Source organism: Schistocerca nitens, chromosome 9 (assembly GCF_023898315.1).
Source record: "Schistocerca nitens isolate TAMUIC-IGC-003100 chromosome 9, iqSchNite1.1, whole genome shotgun sequence".
Lineage (NCBI taxonomy): Eukaryota > Metazoa > Arthropoda > Insecta > Orthoptera > Acrididae > Schistocerca > Schistocerca nitens.
Genome location: NC_064622.1, coordinates 288,003,826 through 288,031,472, shown reverse-complemented (window position 1 = coordinate 288,031,472; position 27,647 = coordinate 288,003,826). Strand labels below are relative to the sequence as shown.

The 27,647-nt window shown below is 41.8% G+C and overlaps 1 protein-coding gene across 1 annotated transcript in view; it reads right to left on the bottom strand.

Moving 5' to 3' along the window:
- Window positions 1-332: 332 nt before the first annotated feature.
- LOC126203797 (scavenger receptor class B member 1) overlaps window positions 333-27,647 on the bottom strand; it is a 435,744-nt gene continuing 408,429 nt past the window's right edge. Inside the window, exons 7-10 of the mRNA XM_049938166.1 lie at window positions 23,370-23,766; window positions 15,268-15,386; window positions 7,758-7,880; window positions 333-2,065 (exon numbers count right to left, since the gene is read on the bottom strand). Coding sequence (XP_049794123.1) covers window positions 1,754-2,065; window positions 7,758-7,880; window positions 15,268-15,386; window positions 23,370-23,766 — 951 coding nt within the window. The 3' untranslated portion in view covers window positions 333-1,753. The remainder of the gene's footprint in view (window positions 2,066-7,757; window positions 7,881-15,267; window positions 15,387-23,369; window positions 23,767-27,647) is intronic.

Below are 27,647 nucleotides of genomic sequence, written 5' to 3'. Positions count from 1 at the left end.
GTCATGGGTAAGTCACAGTTGGCACGCTTCCTTTATTAATGTTGATGAGGAATTTCACTTTTCATTTTAGAAAACGCCAGAAAGAAAAACTGATTCCTTGATACATTGGACTAAAGGTAGGTGTATTATAACTTTGATAGTGATGTTTCGAGTAATGAGAACTTTTTGATGCCGTAGAAATTTTCTATTTTCAGTGGATATGATATACTGACTGTCATAACGCGATAAACACGGGTTGGCCCGCTTCTAAGATTTGATTTTTTTTTAATGAGTCAAGTCATATAAATTAATTTACAGGAGCTCCACTGATCATGTAATGAATAAGACGATACTTAATTCTGGTTGCGTTTATGTCTTTTTGGAGTACAGTATATTTGGTTACTTTAGTATTCACTGACATCAGAGCTTAAACTATCTTAGGAAAATAATATAAAATACAAGTATTCTGACTTTTTCGAATTCCACTTCATACGTGGGCACATACTGTTGCAGCCGGCATCAAATTAAGTGCTTTCCTGCGCAGACAGACATTCAAGCTAAACTTTGTGTGTCAATTTTTGAATGGAAGATTCCATTTGGGACGCCATACACGAAAACACTGATGGTTGTGCAGGTACATAAGGTACAGATTTCTCTGTGTTTTAAAACTAAATGAAATATCTCTTAATTAGGGTATTACTTGGTATATATGTATATATTTCATAACTAAAAATAATCACAGAAACAATTACATTATGAATGCTGAGCAATATTAAAACAGTATCAAAACACGGAAAACACTTCTTCAAGCAACAAACACTTTTTTTCCTAGATGCATCAGGTTTACTAATTTAGTTCACTATTATCAATTTTTATATCTGAAACGGGCTTAATTGCATTTGGCAATAGTGCACATTGTCTCATTTATATGCTTCTTTAGAACTCATATGTGAATATGAAGAAAAAGTACACATGATTTTTTGATTCAAATTCTGCGGCAATGTGCAGTATTTACTTGATATGATTTGCAGTGCTTCTGCCGAATAAAATTTTAGTACAATTTTGAATTGGTAGACTTTTTCATTGGTAAAAACAAACTTCTCATGAAAAACATTTCTGGTCTCTGAGTAAAATTACTTCCTATTCATACTTTTCCTTTAAATTAGTCTTACACATTATTCTTCTGTCGGAATGTCCCTACTTTACTACTTGAGCAAAGAGTACCAACGTTCTCTCGGCGATAATCTCATATTTTAGGTGAAGTAGCCATTTCAGCTCAACATGTTAATACAGACTGGCAAAAGAATAGATACATATATAATAATGATGTTTGTTCTGCTTTCCTCCACGTTTGGCTTACTGGCTTAGTTTCAAGACAAATCGCGTTGACTTCTCTCCACAGGCTTCATGTTCACCGAAGTATCTAATTTTATGTGAAATTTCGCTCTCGCTGACTCTTCACTGGCGCTCATATCCTGGAGAAAGACACGTAGTTTTTCAGCTCGCCGAGAAAAGCGAGCAGTGGTTATCGGCTGATCGGTTAAGATGAACAACATATCAGTATAACAAATATTATCTGCGAGTGGCGGTAACATGTCCATCACTTCCGTCTCTCGGCTGTCCCGAAATGCTTTTCTATGCGCACTTTTTCCTGCGCTTGCCCACCGTATTGTGAGCAGTGCAGGAGTGAGATGATGTGAAAGGGATGAGGTTTCCACCTCACAGGCAGACCCTGATTGGTCGCAGCGCGGGGCACAGTCTCTGGGCTGGCCAATCACGATTCGGCTTCGGGGTCGGGGTCGGGGTCTGTGCTGATGTTGTTGAGCAGGGTGTACGAGTCCCGGAGTATGAGCAGCCGGTGCTGGCCGTTGACGATGAAACTGCTGCCCCGGCGCAGAGTCTTTTTGCCCCTTTCCAGGGTCTCCTTCGTGAAGACGACGTTCTTGTAAGTGCGCACGAACATGAAGGCTAACACTGCCAGGCCGGCTACGATGCAGCCGTAGTTCAGGATGGGTACCGCTATGTCAGCCACAGTTGTCGCCAAGAAGATCCACCGCTTAATCGGAGGAGTCAGTTCTTCAACCCCCTGTCGACAAAAACACACACATTTGAGAAGTTATAAAAAGTAAGTTAAAAAAATATTGGATATAAGTATCCAAACAAAGAATGAACATAGTCTACATCTACGTGATTACTCTGCTATTCACAATAAAGTTCCTGGCAGAGGGTTCAATGAGCCACCTTCATGCTGTCTCTACCGTTCCACTCTCGAACGGCACCCAGGAAAAACGAGCACTTAAATTTTTCCGTGCGATCCCTGATTTCTCTTATTTTATCGTGATGAGTCCTACACACTGATGAGCCAAAGCATTGTGGCCGCCTGCTAAACATCTTTTATTTCGTTCCTAAGACGGACAGACATCACTTATTCTGCGCGTCAGCGATCCGAAAGTTTGTGGAGGTGTGTGGCATTGAATGTCTACGCACAGGTCATGAAATTCGCGTGAATAACGGGTCGCTGGTTTGCGTTCGCGGTGATGACGCCCGATAGCGATTGAAATGGGTTCCTTAAGATTTACTTCAGGCGAATTTGGTCTCCGAGATATCAATATGAATTTACTGTAATGCTCAAACAACCACTGTAGCATGGTTCTGGCTTCGAGACATGGAATATTGTACTGCTGAAAGATGACATCATTGTCTGGGAAGAAATCAAGCGTGAAGAGATGCAGGTGGTTCGCAACTGTCAGCGTGTCTTCGATTACTAGCACAGGTCCCATGCAAATGCAGGAGAACGTCTCCCGTAGCATAATACTGTTCGCAACAGCCTGCGTCTGCAGCGCGCTGCACTTTTCGAGCAGCCGTCCATCTCGATGACAGCGCTCGAGACGACGACCCTCGACCTGTTGTTGTTGTTGTTGTTGTTGTTGTTGTCTTCAGTCCTGAGACTGGTTTGATGCAGCTCTCCATGCTACTCTATCCTGTGCAAGCTTCTTCATATCCTAGTACCTACTGCAACCTACATCCTTCTGAATCTGCTTAGTGTATTCATCTCTTGGTCTCCCTCTACGATTTTTACCCTCCACGCTGCCCTCCAGTACTAAATTGGTGATCCCTTGATGCCTCAGAATATGCCCTACTAACCGGTCCCTTCTTTTTGTCAAGTTATGCCACAAACTCCTCTTCTCCCCAATTCTATTCAATACCACCTCATTAATTATGTGATCTACCCATCTAATCTTCAGCATTCTTCGGTAGCACCACATTTCGAAAGCTTCTATTCTCTTCTTGTCCAAACTATTTATCGTCCATGTTTCACTCCCGTACATGGCTACACTACATACAAATACTTCCAGAAACGACTTCCTGACACTCAAATCTATACTCGATGTTAGCAAATTTCTCTTCTTCAGAAACGCTTTCCTTGCCATTGCCAGTCTACATTTTATATCCTCTCTACTTCGACCATCATCAGTTATTTTGCTCCCCAAATAGCTAAACTCCTTTACTGCTTTAAGTGTCTCATTTCCCAATCTAACAGAGCAGGCAAGCCTCGGAACGCCACGTTCTGTGTAGAGTCGTGGACGTCCAACCATTTAGCGCCCAGTGATGGTTTCACTGCCCTGCTATTCGCAGATCTCACGACAGTAGCACGTGGACATTCAACTATCTTCGACGTTTTTGAGATATTAGTTCACAGACTGTGCGTAATAATAATCTGCCCTCTGTCGAAGTCGCTTATTTCAATGGCTATCCCCCATCTGCAAGCCTTATCTTCTCTAAGGTGGTCCCCATCCATGTCCGCTCCGTTCCCACACTTGTTACCGCGTCACGTGCCCGCAACGCCTCCAGGCGGCACCCAACGCGGGGTGTGCACTGGTCATAATGTTTTGGCTTATCAGTGGGTTATTATGGCGTATAAGTAGGAAGGCGGGTGCACGGAGAGGGATGGAAAATACTTTCCGATATCACAAGAGTGCTTTTTGACTTTGTCCCATACCGCTTTTTTGCTGTTGCCTACACTGCTAGGAAAACCTACTTGACTTTTATAGATTTACAAAAAGCATTTGACATGGTTAATTGGAAATTGTTATTCCGAACAATGAAGGAAATAAATTTGATTAGCGGTACAGAAGATTAATCTGGAACCTGTATAAAAGGCAGGAAGCAGAGGTAGAAGAGAATGGTGTGAAGAAGAAAGCAAAAATAAGGAGGGGAGTAAGGCAAGGATGCCCATTATCACCGTATTTGTTCAACTTATTTATTGAAAAAACCATTGAAAAATTGAAAAGAATAACCAAAGGAATTAAAACTAACGGGGAACGAATACACTGTATCCGTTTTGCAGATGGCATAGTAGTATGAGTACTTGCTGACTCAGTAAAGGAAAAGGAGTTTATGTTGCTAAAATTTGCCAAAATCCTAAGAGAATTTAATCTAAAAGTAAATAAGAAGAAAACAAAAAGTATGGTAGTAGGGAAGACAAAAGAAAATGGTAAAGTTAATATTAAACTAGAAGATGATGTTCTAGAACAGGTTGAGAACTACTGTTATTTGGGGAGCACAGTCACTGACGACAATAAATGTATCACAGATATAAAGAGAAGAATAGCCTCGGCAAAGCAAACTTTCCAAAATAAAAGGAATTTACTAACAGACAATCATATAAGCCTTGAAAGTAGGAAAACGTTTGCCAAAACTTTTGTATGGAGTGTCTTAACAAACGGATGTGAAGTGTGGACTCTGGGAAAGGCAGAGAAAGAGAGACTGGAAGCAGTGGAAATGTGGATATGGAGAAGAATGACGAAAACAAGCTGGGTAGATACAAAAAGTAATGAACAGGTCTTAAGAGAAATGAATGAGAACAGAATGCTGCTAAATTAAATAGGAAGAAGAAAATCAAAAATGATAAGGCACAAAATGAGACACAACCAGTTCCTAAAGAATGTATTTGAAGGAAAAGTTTTAGGGAAAAAACCAAGAGGCAGGCTAAGAGCAACGTATTTTAATAACATCAAAGAAGATACGGGGATAAAATCGTATGAAGAATTGAAGAGGATGAGAATGGAGAGAGGGACTTGGCTAAATGGACAAGGCATAGATAGCGTTTAGTTTGTGACGACTCTTCCCAGAAAAAATAGTGTGCTCTGAAAACTCTCACTGGTTCTCGTTTGATGAATACTTGTCATCGGGATGAAGGCTCATTCTGCAGCCGAGTGTGCTCTGGTAATAAAACTTCGTGGCCGATTAAAGCCGTGTGCCCGACCGTCACTTCGACCAGTGCTGATCCCGCGAGTTTCGTAAGAGAACGTCTGTGAAGTTTGGCAAGTAGGAGATGAGGTGCCCTCGGAAATAAAGCTATGAGGACGGGTCGTGATCGTGATACGACAGCTCTGTCGGTGGAGCGCTTGGCCGCGGAAGGCAAAGGTCCCGAGTCTTTGTCCAGGACAATTTTAATCTGCCCAGAAGTTTAAATGCTTTTGTTTATTTTATCAATTTCGATAGGAACCCACACGACCGTGCGAATATGGTATTCATTTTTTTTTCTGCCGGACTGTTTCCTTTGCCTTGCTTCAAAATCAGCAGCGTGGACTGTGCATGTTTGCGCAACGTTTTTCTTTTAATTATCCTTCCACTCGGCGGCAGTACAACGTCGTACACGCAACTGAGTTTTGTCAAGACAAGGCGCCATCCTGCCACTAGATCAGTAGTTGGTAATTACGTTGCACTGAGTTATTTTACCGTCCTATTGGGTATGTTTATTCGGAAAGGAAATAATTGGTGTAAGGTGTGCTATCAAAATAGCAGTAAACGAAGTCTGTGCGTAGCAATTTTGCATTAAGTTTGTACTCAGACGTTTGTCCGATTTAGGTACTGCACTTTATAACTTAAGGCTTTAGTAGATACGGTCGTGTAGTCCCACTATCACTGTTATTTGTACTTTTTTTTTTTTTTTTTTTTTTAGAATGATTCTCTGCTGAGTAGTTTTGTTAAATGCCAGTTCAACAGATCAGATTCCCTCTCAGAGGATTCTGTTTTCAGTGGCGCTTTGTCGGTGTTTGCTGCATTTTGTAAATCTTTCAGTTGCTAGCTGCTGGTTTCAGTACAAAGAACACTGCCGCGAAAACCACATGGCAGAAAAGAGCATTTTGGAGCTCCTTAGACTTAGGATATCTCTGCTAGAGGCTCTGTTGGCTTGTATAGACATGAGGGGGCAGAAGAGAATGAAGCACTTTTTGAAGAGGAGTTAGGCACCTGAAGAAAGGCAAATGCAAACATACTCCAAAACCAGGTTTAAATAAATGACATGATGGTTTCCTCACTGACTGGAAATGATAGCGTTTTGTCACCACGCACGTGTCAATACGAGTACTGCCGTAGCAGAACTAAAACTGCGTAAAACGCAACCAGTAGCTCTGTATCGCAAGCCGAAATGACTGTCAAACTCTTTCACAAAAAGCGAAGGAATCTGCACCATGTCTGTGCATGATAAAAGTTAAATTTTTTGCTGGTATTAATTTTAAATATGAGCTGCAAACTGTTTAATACTTTCCTAGCATTTCTCTTAATGTTAAAATAAGAACAAGCTTGTATTCACTACTGTTGTCCACAGTACCTAGTATGTTACGGTTAGTCATTGGACAGTTAAACTGAAATAAAAACTAGCCTACACGATCGCGCTAGTGCTTCGCCCATTAAATTTTTAGTGAAAATTTTTTCTCTCTTTTTCATTGTCTGATATTCCAAAACATTCAGAGAACTGAAGTTAAATCATCATATGAAAGAGCGTGTTTCGTTGTGGAAACGGATACGCCACCCGTAATGAACATTGCAGTGGCTGAGTACCTTCACGACACCTAAATTAAGACTAAAATCGACACCAGATGTTCTACGTACAGCCAATGCTACAGGCTGACGGGACAGAATGACGCCATTGGCTGGAGTGTCACAAGGGTCCCTTGCCAGTGCGCATCGCGTCGCTACCTACCTTCTTACGTGCACACGCCGACAGCAATGGCAAAAGGAATATAATATATGTGAGCCTAGGTATTCTCGAATATTTCAATGAAATTCTTCAGAGTCTGGTAACCAGGCCGTGATGCGATTAAACTGACGGCTACTATCGGAAACATCCTGATGAAGGCTGCAGTAGCGGAAACGTCGGTAGTTTAATCGCATCAAGACGTGGCTGCACTTCAAGGAAAATTTCATTGAAAAGGACTATACAGTATTCTGATATTATGTGTAAAACTTACCCACCTAAAAGTGTCATCTTTGAAGCTTGCGAAGTTAATAGAAATACGACCATTACTAAAGTGAATTGTAGAGAATAAGAGCGAGGAAGCTATGACACAAATTTCAATTGTAATGTGGAAACCCACTTTGAGGAAACTCAGTTTTATAGTAGTACAAAATTGAAATAGCGAGCAAACGTACTGCAAATTAAAACTGCGCAGATGCTTCGCACTGATTACGCCACTTTACTCTCATTCTGGGTGAATGTGTGCAATATCAGAACTTTAGGCATCCTAAATATGGAGTGTTGTGGAGGAGCCAGTTTTATCTCAGCCGGGCATCTTAATTTAGTTTCCTATGTTTTCCCTAAAGCTCCTTAGGCGAAAGCTCGGTCCCTTTAACATCACCATGACAAATTACTTCCTCACTATTGCGCCAGAGTCCATATTCGGTGCAATATTGTTAGATCAAGAGTTATGAATTTGATCGCTCAGAAAGAAAAATACGTTTACAACACTTAAATTGGATGTTTCACTGCTCACCTCTTCCAACCAGATGATGGGAAACGTTATAGAGGGGAAGTTTGAGACTACTGACGCGCTGGAACGCTCTGTCCTCAGATTAAGCTGCACTCGAACTTCGCCTTCGACTGGTACTCCCAGTTTCTGAAAAAGAAAAGCACAATTAGATTATAACAAATTGGACATGTTTATTCCAATGTCGGTGGAAGGGACATAATACCCCCCACTTGTTTGTGCTTTTCAGTTCAAATGGTTCAAATGGCTGTGAACATTATGGGACTTAACAGCTGAGCTCATCAGTCCCCTACAACTTAGAACTACTTAAACCTAACTAACCTAAGGACATCACACACACATCCAGGCCCGAGGCAGGATTCGAACCTGCGATATAGCGGTCGCACGGTTCCAGCCTGAAGCGCCTAGAACCACTCGGCCACTCCGGCCGGCTGCTTTTCAGTACACAGATATGTTAATAATTATTTTGTTTATGATTCATATTCAGAATCTGCAGATGTAGTGAAATGATAGCAACTCATACCTTTTGCATACATTTTTGTGCTATTAGAAATACATATAATAAAAATGTTCGTTGACCCAACGATTGCTGTTCGCACTCGTACTTTGTATTACGGCACTATAAAATTTCTTGTTAAAATTAAGTGGTGTGGCTTGGTTAGCAGGGATACGGCGAGGGGCAGATAGAGCTACCCAACTGAAAAAGCTGTTTTCTTTTTTTCTTCCCGCAAGCTGGCACGTTTCGTCCGCAGATTCTGAGTCTTGTGTCTGAAGTGTACATGTTGAATGTAGATGACTATGATGAATGTGTGTGCACAGTCGAGTACAGTGTTCGTGTTGTATTACAGTGGGTGAAGGAACAGGGTGAAACCCGATGGCAGTACATTGTCTGTCCCTCTCTAAGACCACTGAAAAGGGTGTCGACAGGAGGACAGATGTATCCACATCAACAATGACATATGCTCTCACACCATGACACATTGCGAACGCATTAAAAATAAAACCCAGGACATTGGAGGGAAGGTCTAACTATCAGGAAGTGACCACCACCACCACCACATCCTCTCCTCAGCCACGTACTAGCGATGAAAATGTCTGATAATTCGAAGTGCGTACTTCTGGATCGAGAGCCACTGCCCAAGTGTGCATTAGCGACCTAGGATATGGAGCGGGTATATAATTTCCTGAGATTCGCAGCACATAGCTGTTTTCTACTACATACAGAGAATCCCGCAACAGTCATTCATTTTATTATTATTATTATTATTATTATTATTATTATTATTATTATTCCTACTACTACTGCTACTACTACTACTACTACTACTACTACTGAAGAAGAGTAGGAACCACAAAACACACGACTTTTACAAAACGTTCGTAAAGCAAATGAAAGAATACACTCCACTAAACATTTATTTCAAGAAACAAAAGGTGAAATTGACACTAACTAATAAAGAAAATTGTCAAGAATTAGTCAAATGTTTCTCACGATTTCTGAACTGCTCACAACCAAGGACGAGATTCCCTGGACTACAGCCAGAATACGCGAATGAAACTTCACTACCACCAACCCAAGAAGAAATTTATAGTCACAGTAAAAAGCTCAAAAAAATAAGTAATCGGGAGAAGATGGAATCGTAGCTGAACTAGTGAAGAACCTTGTTCCAAATTCCTTAAAAGAGATCACTCAAATCATCCAAGAAATTTGGCAGACGGAAAATGTTCCAGAGAATTGGAAATGCGCAGTAATTCATCCATTGGACAAAAAGGGAGAGATCAGACGTAAAAAAATAAAGAGGTATTTCACTTTTGACGGCTACTTACAAAATTTCATCCACCTGTCTCCTGAAGAGCGCGCAAGAACAACTAGAACATACAATTTCAGATTACCAAGCAAACTAATAGGTCGTGACCGGAACATATCTTTAATCTTAAAATTATTTTAAAAATTAAACCAATCAGGTCTAAACAAATAGCCCGCATATTCATTGATTTTCAAAGAAACCTACGATTCTATAGATAGACAATCTTTATGCAGTTTTCTATAGGAACGCGGACTAGACACCAAAACTCTGAAACTGATAAAACAAACACACACAAACCAAATCGAAATTTAAATTCATAGATAAAATTTCGGAACATTCTTAGTTAAAATAGGAGTAAGAGAAGGAGATGGGATGCCGACACTACTATTCAACAAGTTTTACACAAAGTAGTGAAATAATGGAAAATGAAACTAAGAAAATAAAATTTTTGGAAGCCAATCCAACTAGGAACAGGTCAAGGGAAATTGAACGTTCCAAATCGAGACCCTCATAGAATGTGCTAAGGAGGTTGGCCCACAAAATCTCCTTTGAGGAGACTGAGTTCATGTGTTCCAAGTTAGATACTCCGAAACTTAAATTATGGTGAAATTAATAGTGAAACACTTTAGGTATCTCGGTGAAATTATTGAACCAACAGGACTTGAAAAATAGCACAAAAAACAGATTGCAGAAAACCAAGGAAGTGTCCAGGCTTGTTTCAAATTTGTATGACAAAAAATGCCTGTCTAAAGACACTAAGATAAGACAACAATACAGTAATCAAACCGACAGGCACATAAGCAAGTGAAACACTATCATTGAATCGAAAACTAGATTTACAAGAAATTAAGAAAGTAGAGAGAAAGATTATCAGAAAAATTCTGGATCACGATTCACACAAGATGGATACAGACTGCAAACAATCGAGACAACAGAATAAGTATCAAACATCAAAACTGATATAAGAAAGAGATGAAGTTCTATGGACATCTAGACTGATTACCTGGAAACAGAGTAACTAAAAGTGTTTTGGAATATGTTATATCACTTACAGCATAAATACTCTTGGTAACTAATGTCAAGGAGGATTTGGCAAAAGCAAAAATTTATGTAAGAAACACATCAGACAGGGATGCATTCAGAATCAAAATTGATAACTGGAAGTTTACTCTAGAGATGGAACCAAAATCATACCGACCAAGTGGATCGAAGGAAGAAAGAAGGCCTTTGGGGAGAAACTGCATAAATATTGGGAAAGTAAGAACAATCCTAAGAAAGACTGAAAATCACCTGCTTATCGTTCTCGGTTGGGGACACTCGCTAATAATAATAATAATAATAATCCACCAGTACATCAATGCAATACAGCTACATCCAAACTTATATATACAACTACAGAAATCCGTAATTATTGATACATGTTCAATTACCCGAAAGTTCCTAAATGCAATACAACATATACCGTACAGTTAAAAGGAAGTCACGCTTGATCGAGGTCGGCGTCACTTTCCATTTTTGACCAGACATAACATCTGAGAAAAGAAAGAAAAAAATAATAATAATAATTTGAGGTGATATCTGCTAGCTGAGGCATCTCACGCTGATGTCTGTTGTCTTGCTGCAATGACTGGTCAGCAGTAAAGACATTTAAATGTTCTTTGATTGTATTGGCAAATCGGTTGTGATCATTGGTATACGGGGTATGAGAGAGAAGCTTGTCCAGTTGCTAGATCTGTGATGGTCGCAGCTTCAATGAACTTATTTCGCATAGTTTTAACTCTTCAAGCCGGTAGCAGTATACAGTTTTGCACGACTCAGACAGTGCAATACGCTTGCCAACATTGGCCAACGTACTGTGACTATAACCGTCCTAATTTACAGGTTTTCTGTCAAAATCGACTGCGAAAAAGAAAACTGCACATTTTTCATAGCGCAGCGCAACCTTTTCTTTCCCACAATCCATCGTTAAAAGGAAGCCTGTACATCATTGTTTGAAATAATATACAGGGTGATTCAAAAAGAATACCACAACTTTAGGAATTTAAAACTCTGCAACGACAAAAGGCAGAGCTAAGCACTATCTGTCGGCGAATTAAGGGAGCTATAAAGTTTCATTTAGTTGCACATTTGTTCGCTTGAGGCGCTGTTGACTAGGCGTCAGCGTCAGTTGATGCTAAGATGGCGACCGCTCAACAGAAAGCTTTTTGTGTTATTGAGTACGACAGAAGTGAATCGACGACAGTTGTTCAGCGTGCATTTCGAACGAAGTATGGTGTTAAACCTCCCGATAGGTGGTGTATTAAACGTTGGTATAAACAGTTTACAGAGAATGGGTGTTTGTGCAAAGGGAAAAGTTCTGGACGGCCGAGAACGAGTGATGAAAATGTAGCACGTATTCAGCAAGCATTTGTTCGCAGCCCAGGAAAATCGACTCGCAGAGCTAGCAGAGAGCTGCAAATTCCACAGTCAACTGTATGGAGAGTCCTACGAAAAAGGTTAGTTATGAAACCTTATCGTCTGAAATTGGTTCAAGCACTGTCTGCAGCTGATAAGATGAAAAGAATCGATTTCTGTGATTTTATCATTGCTCAAATGGAAACAGATGAATCTTTCGTTTCAAAGATTGTGTTTAGTGATGAAGCAACTTTCCACACTAACGGGAAAGTCAACCGTCACAATGTCTGTATATGGGGCACTGAGAATTCGCGGGAAACAACTCAGTATGAACGTGACTCGCCTAAGGTGAACGTTTTCTGTGCCATTTCAGCCAATAAAGTTTTTGGTCCCTTTTTCTTCGAAGGTGCTACTGTAACTGGACTACAGTATCTGGAGATGTTAGAGAATTGGCTGTTCCCTCAGCTGGAACAAGAAGCACAACAATTCATATTTCAGCAGGATGGAGCGCCACCACATTGGCACTTATCTGTCCGTAACTACCTGAACGTCAACTACCCGAGGCGATGGATCGGCCGCCAGGCAGCCCGTGACAGAGCACTTCATCACTGGCCTCCAAGAAGCCCTGATCTTACCCCCTGCGATTTTTTCGTATGAGGGTATGTTAAGGATATGGTGTTTCGGCCACCTCTCCCAGCCACCATTGATGATTTGAAACGAGAAATAACAGCAGCTATCCAAACTGTTACGCCTGATATGCTACAGAGAGTGTGGAACGAGTTGGAGTATCGGGTTGATATTGCTCGAGTGTCTGGAGGGGGCCATATTGAACATCTCTGAACTTGTTTTTGAGTGAAAAAAAAAACCTTTTTAAATACTCTTTGTAATGATGTATAACAGAAGGTTATATTATGTTTCTTTCATTAAATACACATTTTTAAAGTTGTGGTATTCTTTTTGAATCACCCTGTATAACCTACATCTGTCCGAATGTTTATTAGAGAGCATCGTGTAAAAGTTTGAAGTGTATCTATGAAGAACTTTGAGATTTTTGCTAAAACCATTTCCTCACTGTACGCTGGTGTGCAAAAATTAAGGTCGGAAGTAACCTTTGTATGATGCGTCAGACTTCGATGAAACTTCGACCATGCATGAAAGTAACTGCTACGATATAGTACAGAAGGTGACTGAAAGAAATATACAATGCGACGGACAGACGCGGCAGTTCTATTCAAAGACAATAATTATACTGAATTATACGATGCGTGATGTATTCTCATATGGTGAGAGACGGGAACGTGTAATCCACTCAGTAACATAGTCGACCATGATAGGTTGGTGGTCCAGGGGTTATGGTGTGCGGAGGCATTATATTGCACTGAGCTCCAAATCTACGAACACTGCACACTCATCGGTCATCGTTATTGAGGATACTGCACTCTTTCACTTGTGCTTCTTTTCAGGGGTGCATTCCGCCCTGACTTAATTTTTATGGGTAACAATGCGTGACCGCATCGAACAGGGCAGGTGGAAAAGATCTTGGAACAAGGGTATATTCGGCAAACCGACTGGCCTGCTCGTTCATCTGAGTTAAATCCCGTCGAGCAGGTATGGGATCCGTTGGTTCAAAATGGTTCAAATGGCTCTGAGCACTATGGGACTTAATATCTGAGGTCACAACGCCCCTAGAACTTAGAACTACTTAATCCTAACTAACCTAACACACATCCATGCCCGAGGCAGGATTCGAAACTGCGACCTTAGCAGTCGCGCGGTTCCGGACTGAAGCGCCGAGAACTGCTCAGCCACCGCGGCTGGCGGATCCGTTGGGAAGATTTACTGCAGCATGTCCACATGCACCGACACGATCTCTTGCTCTAGTTGAGAGATGGAACGCCCTGTCACAGTAATTCCTTACCGATCTTGTGGTCAGCATGGGAGCACTTTGCAGACCACGCATTGCCGTCCGTGGCGATCTTACACCCTATTAAGAACTGTGTCCTGCCTCTTTTAGTGTCTGAGCGACTCCCATGAATCGCGGTGACTTCAGTATATTTATTGTCCTTCAATAAAAGTGACATTTCTGTTCGTAGCATTTGTATTTTTTCAGTTACCTTCTGTACTATATAGCACCAGTTTTTTCTATGTGTGGTCCAAATTTCTTGTAGCTATATTACTAGACGCTCCGTCAAAATCTTGTCAATAGAGGTTTTGCTGACATCAGGAATCATTTCGGAGAGCTCACGAACCGTCACTCTTCGATCTGAGAGAACCGCTGCCTCCACTTTTGCGATTGTTTCGTCAGAAACAGATGGCCGTTCGGAACGCTCATCATGGACGTCAGTATGCCCGTTCTTGAACTCTCTGCACCATTTGCGCCCGTGTTGTACGTTCATGCACTTGTCTCCATAGATTTCGCATAGCTGGGAATTGATTTCTGTCGGCGTAATGTTTTTTGCAGGCAGGAAACGGATCACCGAGCGCAGCTCACACCTGGCGGGCGAAGCGAGTGGAAGATCCATCACGTACGGCTGCCAAGCCAAGACAGCTCCGCAGGCAGCTCGCTAGAAAGGGGATTTGGAGTGGGGGAACCAAGGTACTCCACAGAATCGCGGGATCCACCGTAACAGCGCTTTTCAGGACTGTAGCGCAATGGGAACTTTATTTTACGGACAACCCTCGTACTTGGCAGTGACAAGTGCGAACGTTATTTTCGGCCTTAAGGGTTCTGCACACCAGAGTCTTTTAGTATAGATTACTACTACTACTACTACTACTACTATTATTCGCTGTTAATATTTGTGTTGGTTATTGTAACTGATTTCGTCATAGTTTCTTAGTTGTATGTAACTGAACCATGAGCATGCACAGAGGCAAAGAACGTTATTGAAATATTATGTGGCATGTCATATATGTTACTTCTGGACTGATATAAGAGAGGCACTTAAGGCGCCAACTGGTCAAGCCAAATAAATAAGTAAATAAATAGGTACACCAATGAGTACACCAATATGTACACGCTCGTAATTAAGTACATAAATAACATACCTGCAAGTTGACTGATAATAAATGATTTTGGTTCATGGTAATGATGAAACATGTTTACAGAAGATGACCGACGTGCTTAGATAGAGTTACGGAACACGCAACAATGACTTACAAATATGTGACATTTCTCCATCGTTAGTGAAAACCTGTATGATAATTTAAAAAAAAGTGTCTTTAGTTTTGAATTTATAATGATCTTAGTTAGCTGTACTTAGGAACTGAGCGAAGAGTTTCTCAATGGTCAGTGCAAAACAGCTTTCACTTACCGGCTGAATCTTGAAAAATGTCTCATGTTTATCCTTTTCAGGTTTCAGTCCTACGACGGCTTCAAGGAGAGACGGGTCAGCTTTGTAGAAGTGCGGAAATGACAGGTAGACTGGAGCGGCTGCGAGGCAAACAAATTCATCGGTTATACTCTTTTCAGTTTGTGCATTCAACGACATAGATTTAAACAAACGGATAGTTTAGGCTCTTATGCTTATAACCAATCAGTCTGCAACAGTCAAGCATTACTATTTTACCTTCCTACAAATATCGTAGTCTGTAGTTTTTTGTCAGAACTGTACTGTATATCGTCTTAGAATATGCTACTAATAGCAGCAGAACAGAAGTTATAAAACAGCGTTCATATATAAATGTAAACTGTATGCACGAAAGTTTCGGCACCGCATACGTTCAGAGGGCTATGCCACCCGTGTGGAGGTTATAACGTTATTCGTGGCAAAGGAAGCAAGACATACGGAAAACGAAGACTTAAAGTGCTATTGGTTGACCTATAGCAATTGTTCAATAGCATGAGGTTCTGTAAGATGATCGAAATTCTCAGGATAATACTAATACGCTATGGGTAACTGGAACGAATTTGTTACAGTAAGAATAAAAGTCCAAGAACGAAGTGCTCCGATTAAAAAGGATATAAGCCAGGGATGCAGACTATCTCCTGTACTGTTCGAAGAAGCAAAGGAGGATATTAAGATAAAGGTTCAAAAAGTAGAATTAAAATTCAAGGTAAAATTGTGTCTCTGACAAGGTTCACTGATTACATTGTTATCCTCTGTGAAAGTGAGGAGGAATTACAGGACCTATCTAATGAAGTCTAATGAGCAGAGTATGGACAGAGTTATCCAAAGAAAGACGAAGGCGTTGAGGAGTAACAGATGTGAGATTAGCGGCACACACAACATCAAAGTAAGCGACTGATTCTCTACTACGTTGCAAGCAAAATAATGTATCACGAGCTTAAGAACAGGAAGAACACAAGAAAAGAGAGAACTCCTCGCCATAAGAATGAAAGTATTATCAAACGTAGGCCGTAATTTGAGAAAGAAATTGCTGAGAATCTACAATAAAAAATAAAATAAAATAGCCTAATGCACCACGAAGGAATTATCCAAATTGGACGAAAATCGGTACCTGTGATGTACATGTACAGACAAATGATTAAAATTTCAGAAACAAAACCGAATGGTTTAATCAAGAGAAAGAGCTTCACAAAGTGAGTTAGTTAGTAACAGGTTGGCCCACCTCTGACCCTTATGCCAGTAGTTATTCGGATTAGTATTTCATTTATAGTAGTTGTTGGGTGTCTCCCTGAGGGATGTCGTAGGAAATTCTGCGCAACTGGCGCATTGGATCGCCAAAATCCCGAGGTGGCTGGAGATCCCTGTCCATAATCTTCTACACTTTCTCAATTTTGGAAAGACCTGGTGAACTTGTTGACCAAGGCAGGATTTAGCAAGCACGAAGACAAGCAGCAGAAACACTCGCAGTGTGCGGGTGGTCATTGTTGTTATTGTCTTCAGTCCAGAGACTGGTTTGATGCAGCTCTCCATGCTACTCTATCCTGTGCAAGCTTCATCTCCCAGTACCTACTGCAACCTACATCCTTCTGAATCTGTTTAGTGTATTCATCTCTTTGTCTCTCTCTCCTATTTTAACCTCCACGCTGCCCTCCAATATTAAATTGGTGATCCCTTGATGTGTCAGAATACGCCCTACCAACCGATCCCTTCTTCTTGTCAAGTTGTGCAACAAATTTCTCTTCTCTCCAATTATGGAAGAAATGGCACTCCACACCATCACTCCTGGTTTTGGGCCATGTGGCTGGTGACAGGTTGGCATCCCACATCCCACAGCTGTGCGTAGCGTCCCCAGAGAAGTCTTCGGCCTGGGATCTCATTGACGGGAGTAGAATCGTCTTCAGCGATGAATCTCGCTTCTAATTGAGCCCCAAAGACAAGCGATGGGCGTACAGATATTTTTGCCGTTTGTAACAGATAAGAGACAATGCTTGTATATATAAAGTACAAGTGTAGAAATAATATGAAATAATATACAACTTACGTTACGCTTTAAGTTGGAAAAACGTCAGACAACTATTTTTAAGCTAAATTCTGTTAACGGCTTTAAAGTATCGGGTTCTTCAGTTCTTATAATTTCTTACGCCCATTTTTCCCATGACGTCATTGAGCGCGAAACTTTTCAAATTACACTTGGCTTCTTCCATTGTCATCATTTGACGTTGTTTCTCTACAGCACAATTTAAGTTAGATATTAAAGCTTGTAAGGATGTTGTTTGGTCAGGCTGTGTTGAGAATTAATGGTTAGGAAATAAAATTATATACGTTGCGGCGTTTTCCCGATTTAATTAGCATTTAGATTAGCCGATCAGATCAATGCAAAAGAAAATTCAAGCAGCCCGCCAAATACAATTATGGTCAGTTGATCTCATACTGTAGATGATAGTGCACGAGTAAGGTGACCAACTCTCCCATATTTCCTCGTATCTCCAGTATAATAGCAATTTATTTTAAATCCTCCCTGCTCCCTTACAGACAGCCTCTCTCTACCGTGTATTTCGTCAGTGATTACTGTTATAAATGTTAATCCCGTGAATTAACATCGATAGTTCGAACTTCCTGTCCGACAGATCTCGAAAAGTTTTCTTGTAATAATCGATACTGTTGTCGAGATGGAGTCCTTTATCTGTTCGTGTTTCTACGGGAAGAAGACAGCGTGACTCAAGTGAATGAGAGGAGCGTAGAAAGAATGACATAGCCTACGCGTCTCGTGAGATCTTGGAGAGAGATGATTTTTGTTTGTTTCTCGAAGCCCACGGAATTGCATGACGCGTACTGCTCAACAGCTGTTGTATACATATTATACACTGAAGTAAAAAGGACTCACGAAAGCGGTTTATAGAGACGTTCATATTTACGCACACTGATTACAGTTCTTATTTCTCAACTGACACGCAAAACAATATTTTGGAACGCTATGAAAGAACCAGTACTCATGGATCGCATAAGTTGTGAGCAATCTAAAATAGAGGACGGTCAACACGAAATGTTCCGATTTGTTTGGTCGTCTTTCTGTGAGTGCACTTATTACACTGTCAGCGTTCAAGTGTGTCTGCACTTTGCTGCTAAACTGAAAATTTCCATCATGTGCTCTCCCAGTGAAAATGGAGATATAAAAACTCCACGGAGTACATGGCCTCCAAAGTTAAATGAGCTTGCTATGTACTATTTTCTTTCTCCCGCTTTGTGGAGTGACCCCGAAATATGATACCATATGACATGGAAGAGTAAAAGCAAAGTACGCCAGTTTTTTCATATTTATAAATCCATTGTCACCCATTCCAAGAAAATTGTATCTAGTTATGCTGTTGCAATTTATCGCTACTCAATCTCCCTTAAACCTCCGTTAAAATCATTGGCACATATTGGTCTTCTGCCATAAAACCATGATAAAATGTTGATCATCTCACTCACTAGACAGGTCAGCATTTAGCTCGGATACGATATTTACCCTTTCCCATGAACCATGGACCATGCCGTTGGTGGGGAGGCTTGCGTGCCTCAGCGATACAGATGGCCGTACCGTAGGTGCAACCACAACGGAGTGGTATCTGTTGAGAGGCCAGACAAACGTGTGGTTCCTGAAGAGGGGCAGCATCCTTTTAGTAGTTGCAGGGGCAACAGTCTGGATGATTGACTGATATGGCCTTGTAACACTAACCAAAACAGCCTTGCTGAGCTGGTACTGCGAACGGCTGAAAGCAAGGGGAAACTACATCCGTAATTTTTCCCGAGGGCATACAGCTTTACTGTATGGTTAAATGATGATGGCGTCCTCTTGGGTAAAATATTCCGCAGGTAAAATAGTCCCCCATTCAGATCTCCTGGCGGGGACTACTCAAGAGGTCGTCGTTATCAGGAGAAAGAAAACTGGCGTTCTACGGATCGGAGCGTGGAATGTCAGATCCCTCAATCGGGCAGGTAGGTTAGAAAATTTAAAAAGGGAAATGGATAGGTTAAAGTTAGATATAGTGGGAATTAGTGAAGTTCGGTGGCAGGAGGAACAAGACTTTTGGTCAGGTGAATACAGGGTTATAAATACAAAATCAAATAGGGGTAATGCAGGAGTAGGTTTAATAATGAATAAAAAAATAGGAGTGCGGGTAAGCTACTACCAACAGCATAGTGAACGCATTATTGTGGCCAAGATAGACACGAAGCCCATGCCTACTACAGTAGTACAAGTTTATATGCCAACTAGCTCTGCAGATGATGAAGAAATTGATGAAATGTATGATGAGATAAAAGAAATTATTCAGATAGTGAAAGGAGATGAAAATATAATAGTCATGGGTGACTGGAATTTGATAGTAGGAAAAGGAAGAGAAGGAAATGTAGTAGGTGAATACGGAATGGGGGAGAGAAATGAAAGAGGAAGCCGTCTGGTAGAATTTTGCACAGAGCATAACTTAATTATAGCTAACACTTGGTTCAAGAATCATGACAGAAGGTTGTATACGTGGAAGAATCCTGGAGATACTAAAAGGTATCAGATTAGATTGTAGAATGGTAAGACAGAGATTTAGGACCAGGTTTTAAATTGTAAGACATTTCCAGTGGCAGATGTGGACTCTGACCACAATCTATTGGTTATGAACTGTAGACTAAAACTGAAGAAATTGTAAAAAGGTGGGAATTTAAGGAGATGGGACCTGGATAAACTGACTGAACCAGAGGTTGTAGAGAGTTTCAGGAAGAGCATAAGAGAACAATTGACAGGAATGGGCGAAAGAAATACAGTAGAAGACGAATGGGTAGCTCTGAGGGATGAAGTAGTGAAGGCAGCAGAGGATCAAGTCGGTAAAAAGACGACGGCTAGTAGAAATCCTTGGGTAACAGAAGAAATATTGAATTTAATCGATGAAAGGAGAAAATATAAAAACGCAGTAAATGAAGCAGGCGAAAGGGAATACAAACGTCTCAAAAATGAGATCGACAGGAAGTGCAAAATGGCTAAGCAGGGATGGTTAGAGGACAAATGTAAGGATGTAGAGGTTTATCTCACTAGGGGTAAGATAGATACTGCCTACAGGAAAATTAGAGAGACCTTTGGAGAAAAGAGAAGCACTTGTATGAATATCAAGAGCTCAGATGGAAACCCAGTTCTAAGCAAAGAAGGGAAAGCAGAAAGGTGGAAGGAGTATACAGAGGGTATATACAAGGGCGATGTACTTGAGGACAATATTATGGAAATGGAAGAGGATGTAGAAGAAGATGAAATGGGAGATACGATACTGCGCGAAGAGTTTGACGGAGCACTGAAAGACCTGAGTCGAAACAAGGCCCCGGGAGTAGACAACATTCCATTGGAACTACTGATGGCCTTGGGAGAGCCAGTCCTGGCAAAACTCTACCATCTGGTGAGCAAGATGTATGAGACAGGCGAAATACCCTCAGACTTCAAGAAGAATATAATAATTCCAATCCCAAAGAAAGCAGGTGTTGACAGATGTGAAAATTACCGAACTATCAGTTTAATAAGTCACAGCTGCAAAATACTAACGCATATTCTTTACAGACGAATTGAAGAACTGGTAGAAGTCGACCTCGGCGAAGATCAGTTTGGATTCTGCAGAAATGTTGGAAGACGCGAGGCAATACTGACCCTACGACTTATCTTAGAAAATAGATTAAGAAAAGGCAAACCTACGTTTGTAGCATTTGTAGACTTAGAGAAAGCTTTTGACAATGTTGACTGGAATACTCTCTTTCAAATTCTAAAGGTGGCAGGGGTAAAATACAGGGAGCGAAAGGCTATTTACAATTTGTACAGAAGCCAGATGGCAGTTATAAGACTCTAGGGGCATGAAAGGGAAGCAGTGGCTGGGAAGGGAGTGAGACAGAGTTGTAGCCTCTCCCCGATGTTATTCAATCTGTCTATTGAGCAAGCAGTAAAGGAAACAAAAGAAAAATTCGGAGTGGGTATTAAAGTCCATGGAGAAGAAATAAAAACTTTGAGGTTCGCCGCTGACATTGTAATTCTGTCAGAGACAGCAAAGGACTTAGAAGAGCAGTTGAACGGAATGGTCTTGAAAGGAGGATATGAGATGAACATCAACAAAAGCAAAACAAGGATAATGGAATGTAGTCAAATTATGTCGGGTGATGCTGAGGGAATTAGATTACGAAATGAGACGCTTAAAGTAGTAAAGGAGTTTTGCTATTTGGGGAGCAAAATAACTGATGATGGTCGAAGTAGAAAGGATATAAAATGTAGACTGGCAATGGCAAGGAAATCGTTTTTGAAGAAGAGAAATTTGTTAACATCGAGTATAGATTTAAGTGTCAGGAAGTCGTTTCTGAAAGTATTTGTATGGAGTGTAGCCATGTATGGAAGTGAAACATGGACGATAACTAGTTTGGACAGGAAGAGAATAGAAGCTTTCGAAATGTGGTGCTACAGAAGAATGCTGAAGATTAGATGGGTAGATCACATAACTAATGAGGAGGTATTGAATAGAATTGGGGAGAAGAGGAGTTTGTGGCACAACTTGACTAGAAGAAGGGACCGCTTGGTAGGACACGTTCTGAGGCATCAAGGGATCACAAATTTAGCATTGGAGGGCAGCGTGGAGGGTAAAAATCGCAGAGACCAAGAGATGAATACACTAAGCAGATTCAGAAGGATGTAGGTTGCAGTAAGTAATGGGAGATGAAGAAGCTTGTACAGGATAGAGTAGCATGGAGAGCTGCATAAAACCAGTCTCAGGACTGAAGACGACAGCAACAACAGTAACGATATTTACCCTATTTTACAGACTATAAGACTCACATTTTTCTCCGAAAAACTGCCTCATTCAGGTGTGTCTTACACTCGAAATCAGTATACGAATGTCGAGAGTTTGATTTAAATTTCTGCCAGTCTCAAAAATGGCAATATATTAGATGGTGCGGGAAACCTACCATAGGCTTGCTAACACTGTCTCCCTCCCGCCCCACTGTCACAAACCTGAACACAGTCTAGCCCATGATGCGTCACTGCAGTGTATGGTGCCAGTAAAATTAAACTGAAAGTGATGTGTGTTTCGGTAGTAGTACAATATTTTTGTTTGTACCTAGATTCGCAACTGAAAAATAATAAAAGGTGTGGACTGTAAACTGAAAGTGGTAGCATAGAGGACGACGATGACGGGAAGAGGAAGACTACAGAGAGAGGGAAGACTACGGAGAGAGGGAAGACTACGGAGAGAGGGAAGACTACGGAGAGAGGGAAGACTACGGAGAGAGGGAAGACGAAGACTATGGAGAGGACGACGAGGACGACGATGACGAGGGAGAGGTAGAAGGAGAAGAGGACAACGACGACGACGACGGAGAGGGAGAAGGAGAAGACGACGACGACGACGGCGGAGAGGGAGAGGGAGAAGAGGACGACGACGACGACGACAGAGGGAGAGCGAGAGGGAGGAGACGACGACGACGACGACGGAGAGGGAGAAGGAGAACACGACGACGACGACGACGACGGAGAGGGAGAGGGAGAAGAGGACGACGATGAGGGAGAGGGAGAAGAGGACGACGACGAGGGAGAGGAGGGAGTTCAGATGATATTGAGGGATTTGAAATGTAGGTTCGATTTTATAAACTAAAACATTTTTTAGGCTGGTTTTGCAGTCTAGTAACAAAAATGGTAAAAATGTTTTATAAATTGCTTAAAATTAAGGTACATCTTATAGTCTGTAGCATGTAATAGTCTGTAAAATACAGTACTTCTGCACTAGGTCCGTTTTCGTGCAGGTCTTCTTGCGTTTTAGAAAACCAAACTAAGAACCTGTTTGACGACACCGTCTCTGGCGAGCCGCTTAAATTAGAGCGTGCAACAGCCTGATTGGCTACCTTCAATGCTAATTAACCCGGAAACGGCGCAACGTATCGAATTTTTCTCTTAATTTTTTTCTATGTGCAACTTACCCTGAAACAGCCTTACAAGCTGTCCAGGCTGCTTCTGACCACCCTACATGAGTATGTGAAGGAGTGGAGCAGTGGTAGAGCGAGTCAGCAGTACTCACAATACTGGCAGGGGCTGATGTTCTGCAGACCTCGCGGCGGGCAGGAGCCGTCGGACGCGGGACAGAAGCAGCGGTTGTCGGGCTTCTTGTCGGGCGCCTCGAAGACGTCGTCCGGCGGGACGTAGTAGCCCGCCTCGATGCCGTCCTTGGCGGTCATGTGCGTGAAGCGCAGCGGCAGCACGCGGCACAGGTCCTTGTCGTAGACGTGCACCACGTCGGCGCCGGTGAAGTAGCGCGGCGGGAAGAACGAACCCTCGGAGGCGCTGATGCTGTTGCACGGCGCCTCGGGCCAGTACGGCAGGTGGTCCAGCCCGTTCAGCCGGTTGATCAGCCCGAACTCCTTCATCGTCGTGTGGCCCGTGTAGATGGTGGACACCTCGTCCAGCGTGCCGTTCCGCTGAAACAGGCCGGGGAGCTCCAGTCAGCGGACTCACTAGCCGCAGGGTCACTAATGTCGCTGACACCCAGTGGCGTATGTTATTAAGCTTACTGCTCATCTTGTACATATGGTGAACATAATATGAACTGAACGGATTGAGGGTGAACCGAAAAAAGGTCATTCCCGTTTTTAAGAAGGGCTGTAGGACAGATGCACTCAATTATAGACCTATATCGTTGACGCCAATCTGTTGCAAAATTAAGAGACATGTTTCATGCTAAATAATTATGACTTTTTGGAGAATGAAAATCTCTTCTATAAAAACCAACATGGATTCCACAAACGGGGCTCCTGCGAAACTAGGCTATCTCTGCTCCTCCAATGGATCCACAGCACCGTAGACAACGGCGCTCAGGTTGATGACGCATTCCTTGACATCAGGAAGGCATTTGACACCGTCCCCCACTGCCGTTTAGTGACAAAAATACGAGCTTATCAAGTATCGAAGCATATTTGTGACTGGTTTCGAGACTTCCTGGCAGACAGAACTCAACACGTCTCTCTTAACGGAATAAAATCGACGGATGTAAAGGTAATTTTCGGAGCACCCGAAGGAACTGTGATAGGGCCGTTACTTTTTACAACATACATAAATGTTGTAGTAGAAAGTGTCGGATGCTCTATAGGGCTGTTCTGTAACACTGTAGCAATGCCAGATTGTAACGTAGTCGTTACTACGTTTGCAGAATAATCTCCAGAGAATTGATGAAATGTGTAGGCTCTTGCAGTTGACCATGAACGTAAAAATATGTAACACACTGGGATATCTAGGAAAAGAAATCCGCTATTATACACCTATATTGCTGATGACAAACCGCTGGAAGCAGTATATACTGTAAAATATCTAGGGGTAACTATCCAGAGCGGCCGTAAGTGGAATGTCCACGTAAAACAAATAGTGGGAGAAGCAGATCCCAGAGTCAGATTCATAGGAATAATCTTAAGGTAATGTAACTCATCCACGAAGTAAGTGGCTTATACGGCGCTTGCTCGATCTATTCTTCAATATTTTTCATCTATCTCTGGTCTCTGCCAGATAAGACTCATAGAACGGCACATTTCGTCACGCGATCATTTAGAGGGCTCGACAGCGTAACGGAGATGCTCAACAAATTCCATTAGCAGGGGTTACAAGAGAGGCGTTGTGCATTGCAGAGATTCGCTATTGAAACTTCGAGAGAGAACTTTCCGGGAAGACTCGGACAACATGTTACTTCTCTCTCTCTCTCTCTCTCTCCCTCTCCCTCTCTCCCCTCCTCCCGCCCCAATACGTCTCGCGTATAAACCATAAGGGGAAAATTCGAAAATTAGAGCCAATACAGAGGCTTGCCGGCAATCATTCTTCCCACGCGTTGTTCGAGAGTGTAACAGTGTTAGAGAGCTCATTTAGAGTTACAAAAAGTACACTCCTCCATTAGATGTATTGCGGAGTGTTATCTGAACGTAGATGAGTAGCAGTGAGATTAGCGATAAACTGATGACTAAGAAGTAGATGAAATGAAGGAATTCGGTCAGCTTGAAGAGAAAATAATTCATGACGGCCGAAGTAAGGAGGATACCCGAAAGAAATCTGATAGCATCAAACACAACTTTTAGTTTGAAGAAGAAATATCTGAAAATTTAAGTTTAGAGCATAGCATTATATTGGAGCGAATAAGAAACTCTTAGAAAGCTGAAAAAGAAGAATCTAAACATTTGAGATGTAGTGCTCTAGAACAAAGTTGAAAATTATGTCGATTGATTAGAAATCAGGAGTTTATTTGCAGAAACGGCGAGGAAAGCAATGTATGGAGAATACTGACGTGAAAATCGGATAGAACCATAGGACATTTGTTAAGAGATCAGAAAATAATTTCCATGGTGTTGCATGGTGCTGTGGAGGGTAAAAACTGTAGGAAAAACAGAAATCTGAATATCTCCAACGAGAGTGCAAGTGCTATTCTTAGCTGAAGAGATTGGCGCAGGAGAGGATCGCAGGCCGCAGCAATGCAGTCAGAAGGGTGATGGGAGAAAAAGAAAATAGTGTGAAGCCGAGCCTCACAGACAGGGATAACTTCGATAAACGGCAGCAGGGTCTCCAGTGAGCCTACATCTATATTCTTTAAATAATGTCACAGTGTGTTTCCCATACCAATTCTTATTTGTGTCACTTCGCGATCCACACCCATGTTGAGCATAGGAAGAATTACTACTGTTTAAACGATTCTGAGCGAGCTGTGATCGTTATAATTTTGTCTTCGAAATCCCAATGGGACCAATATATAAGGGGTTGTAGTATATACCTAGATGCTTGACTTCGAGCTTGTTCTGGAAACTTTGTAACTAAGCTTTCACGAGATAGTCTGCCTCTGTCTTAAAGCGTTTGCCAGTTCAGTTTTTTCAGTATGTCTGTGACCTGACAGGTAGGTCAGACGCACCTGTGTCCATTCATGCTGTCTTTCGATGGATACGTTCAATAGCTCCTGTCAGTCTTATTTGGTGCCGATCCCACGAACAGCAATATTCTAGAATGGGTCACACGATCGTTTTGTAAATAATGCCCTTCGTACACTGGTTGTATTGTCCCAATATCGTATCAATGAACCGAAGTTTCCCACCTGATTTACATGCGACTGAGACTTTGCGAACGTTCCATGTCATATTTCTACAAATTGTTACTGCCAGGTATTGATATTAAGTAACTGATTGCAATTGACTCCGTGATACTGTAGGCTTAAAATGCGACATTGTTCCGTCCTCTGAAGGGAAAAATTTTACAAGTTTGATTATTTAGATCAAATTACCAATATTTGCACCACTTTGAAATTAATCAAAATGTAACAGAATGTTCGTCCAGCTTTCTTCACACAGTACTTCATTACAGATAAAAGAATCATATGCGGAAAGTCTGACGTTACTATTAATATTGTTGCAGTACCATTAATATACAGAATGTCCGGGTTAGATAATATAAAATGTAATAACTTGGGAAGTAAACGAGATGTTTATTGACGGTACGTTTCTACAACTATGATAAAAAGTATTTTACACACGTAACACGTCGATATGTGCATTATTAGTGGCGCAAAAGATATCTCTATTCCACTCCTGCCCAAGTATTCTGAAACAATGCACACTTGACTTTTGTGGTACCTGCACTAATGCGAAGGTACAGATCTCGTATATTGCAAACTAATGTCTGGTACACTTATTTCTTGATAAACCCCCATAGAAAGGAACGTATGGATTAACTCAACAGTAGCCTCTGGAACTTCGTGTGTGGCGCAGTGGTCCGGTACCGAAAGGAAATTCCCACTTCCTCAAGGCTATTCTCCTATTTCTTGATTGTTACGTAAGTGGGATAATCGTCAGTTGGACGCAGTGAATACTCACGCCTAAAACGATGTTGTACCAGTGTGACAGACTTCAGCTCCACGAGAGGAAGCACACAGAACACCTCGTGCTGTGGAGTCCACACGAGTACTGATGCCCGTTTACACGAACAAAGCAGTTACGCGTATACAGTACCAATTGCCGCAAGCAAACACAGTAAACATAAAATAATCCCGGCTATTATGCCTTGATCGAATGGATTTCACTGTAAAACCCGAGCTTTCGTTCCCATCTGCGGAGGACATTTTCAAGGGGAATCGTAGCTTTGCTGAATGTCCTATTCTCACCCTGGCTCGATACCGACTACAGCAAAATTCCACTTCCGTCTGACGTCACATATTTTGAATACGCGATCGCAATTAGCCGTTGTCGACTGCCGTCGTCCGCAGTTGCTAGCACCCCTTTGTGGAAGACTGATACACATCTTCAGCACAAGAATCCCATTGCCACTCGGTTCCACGCTCTTC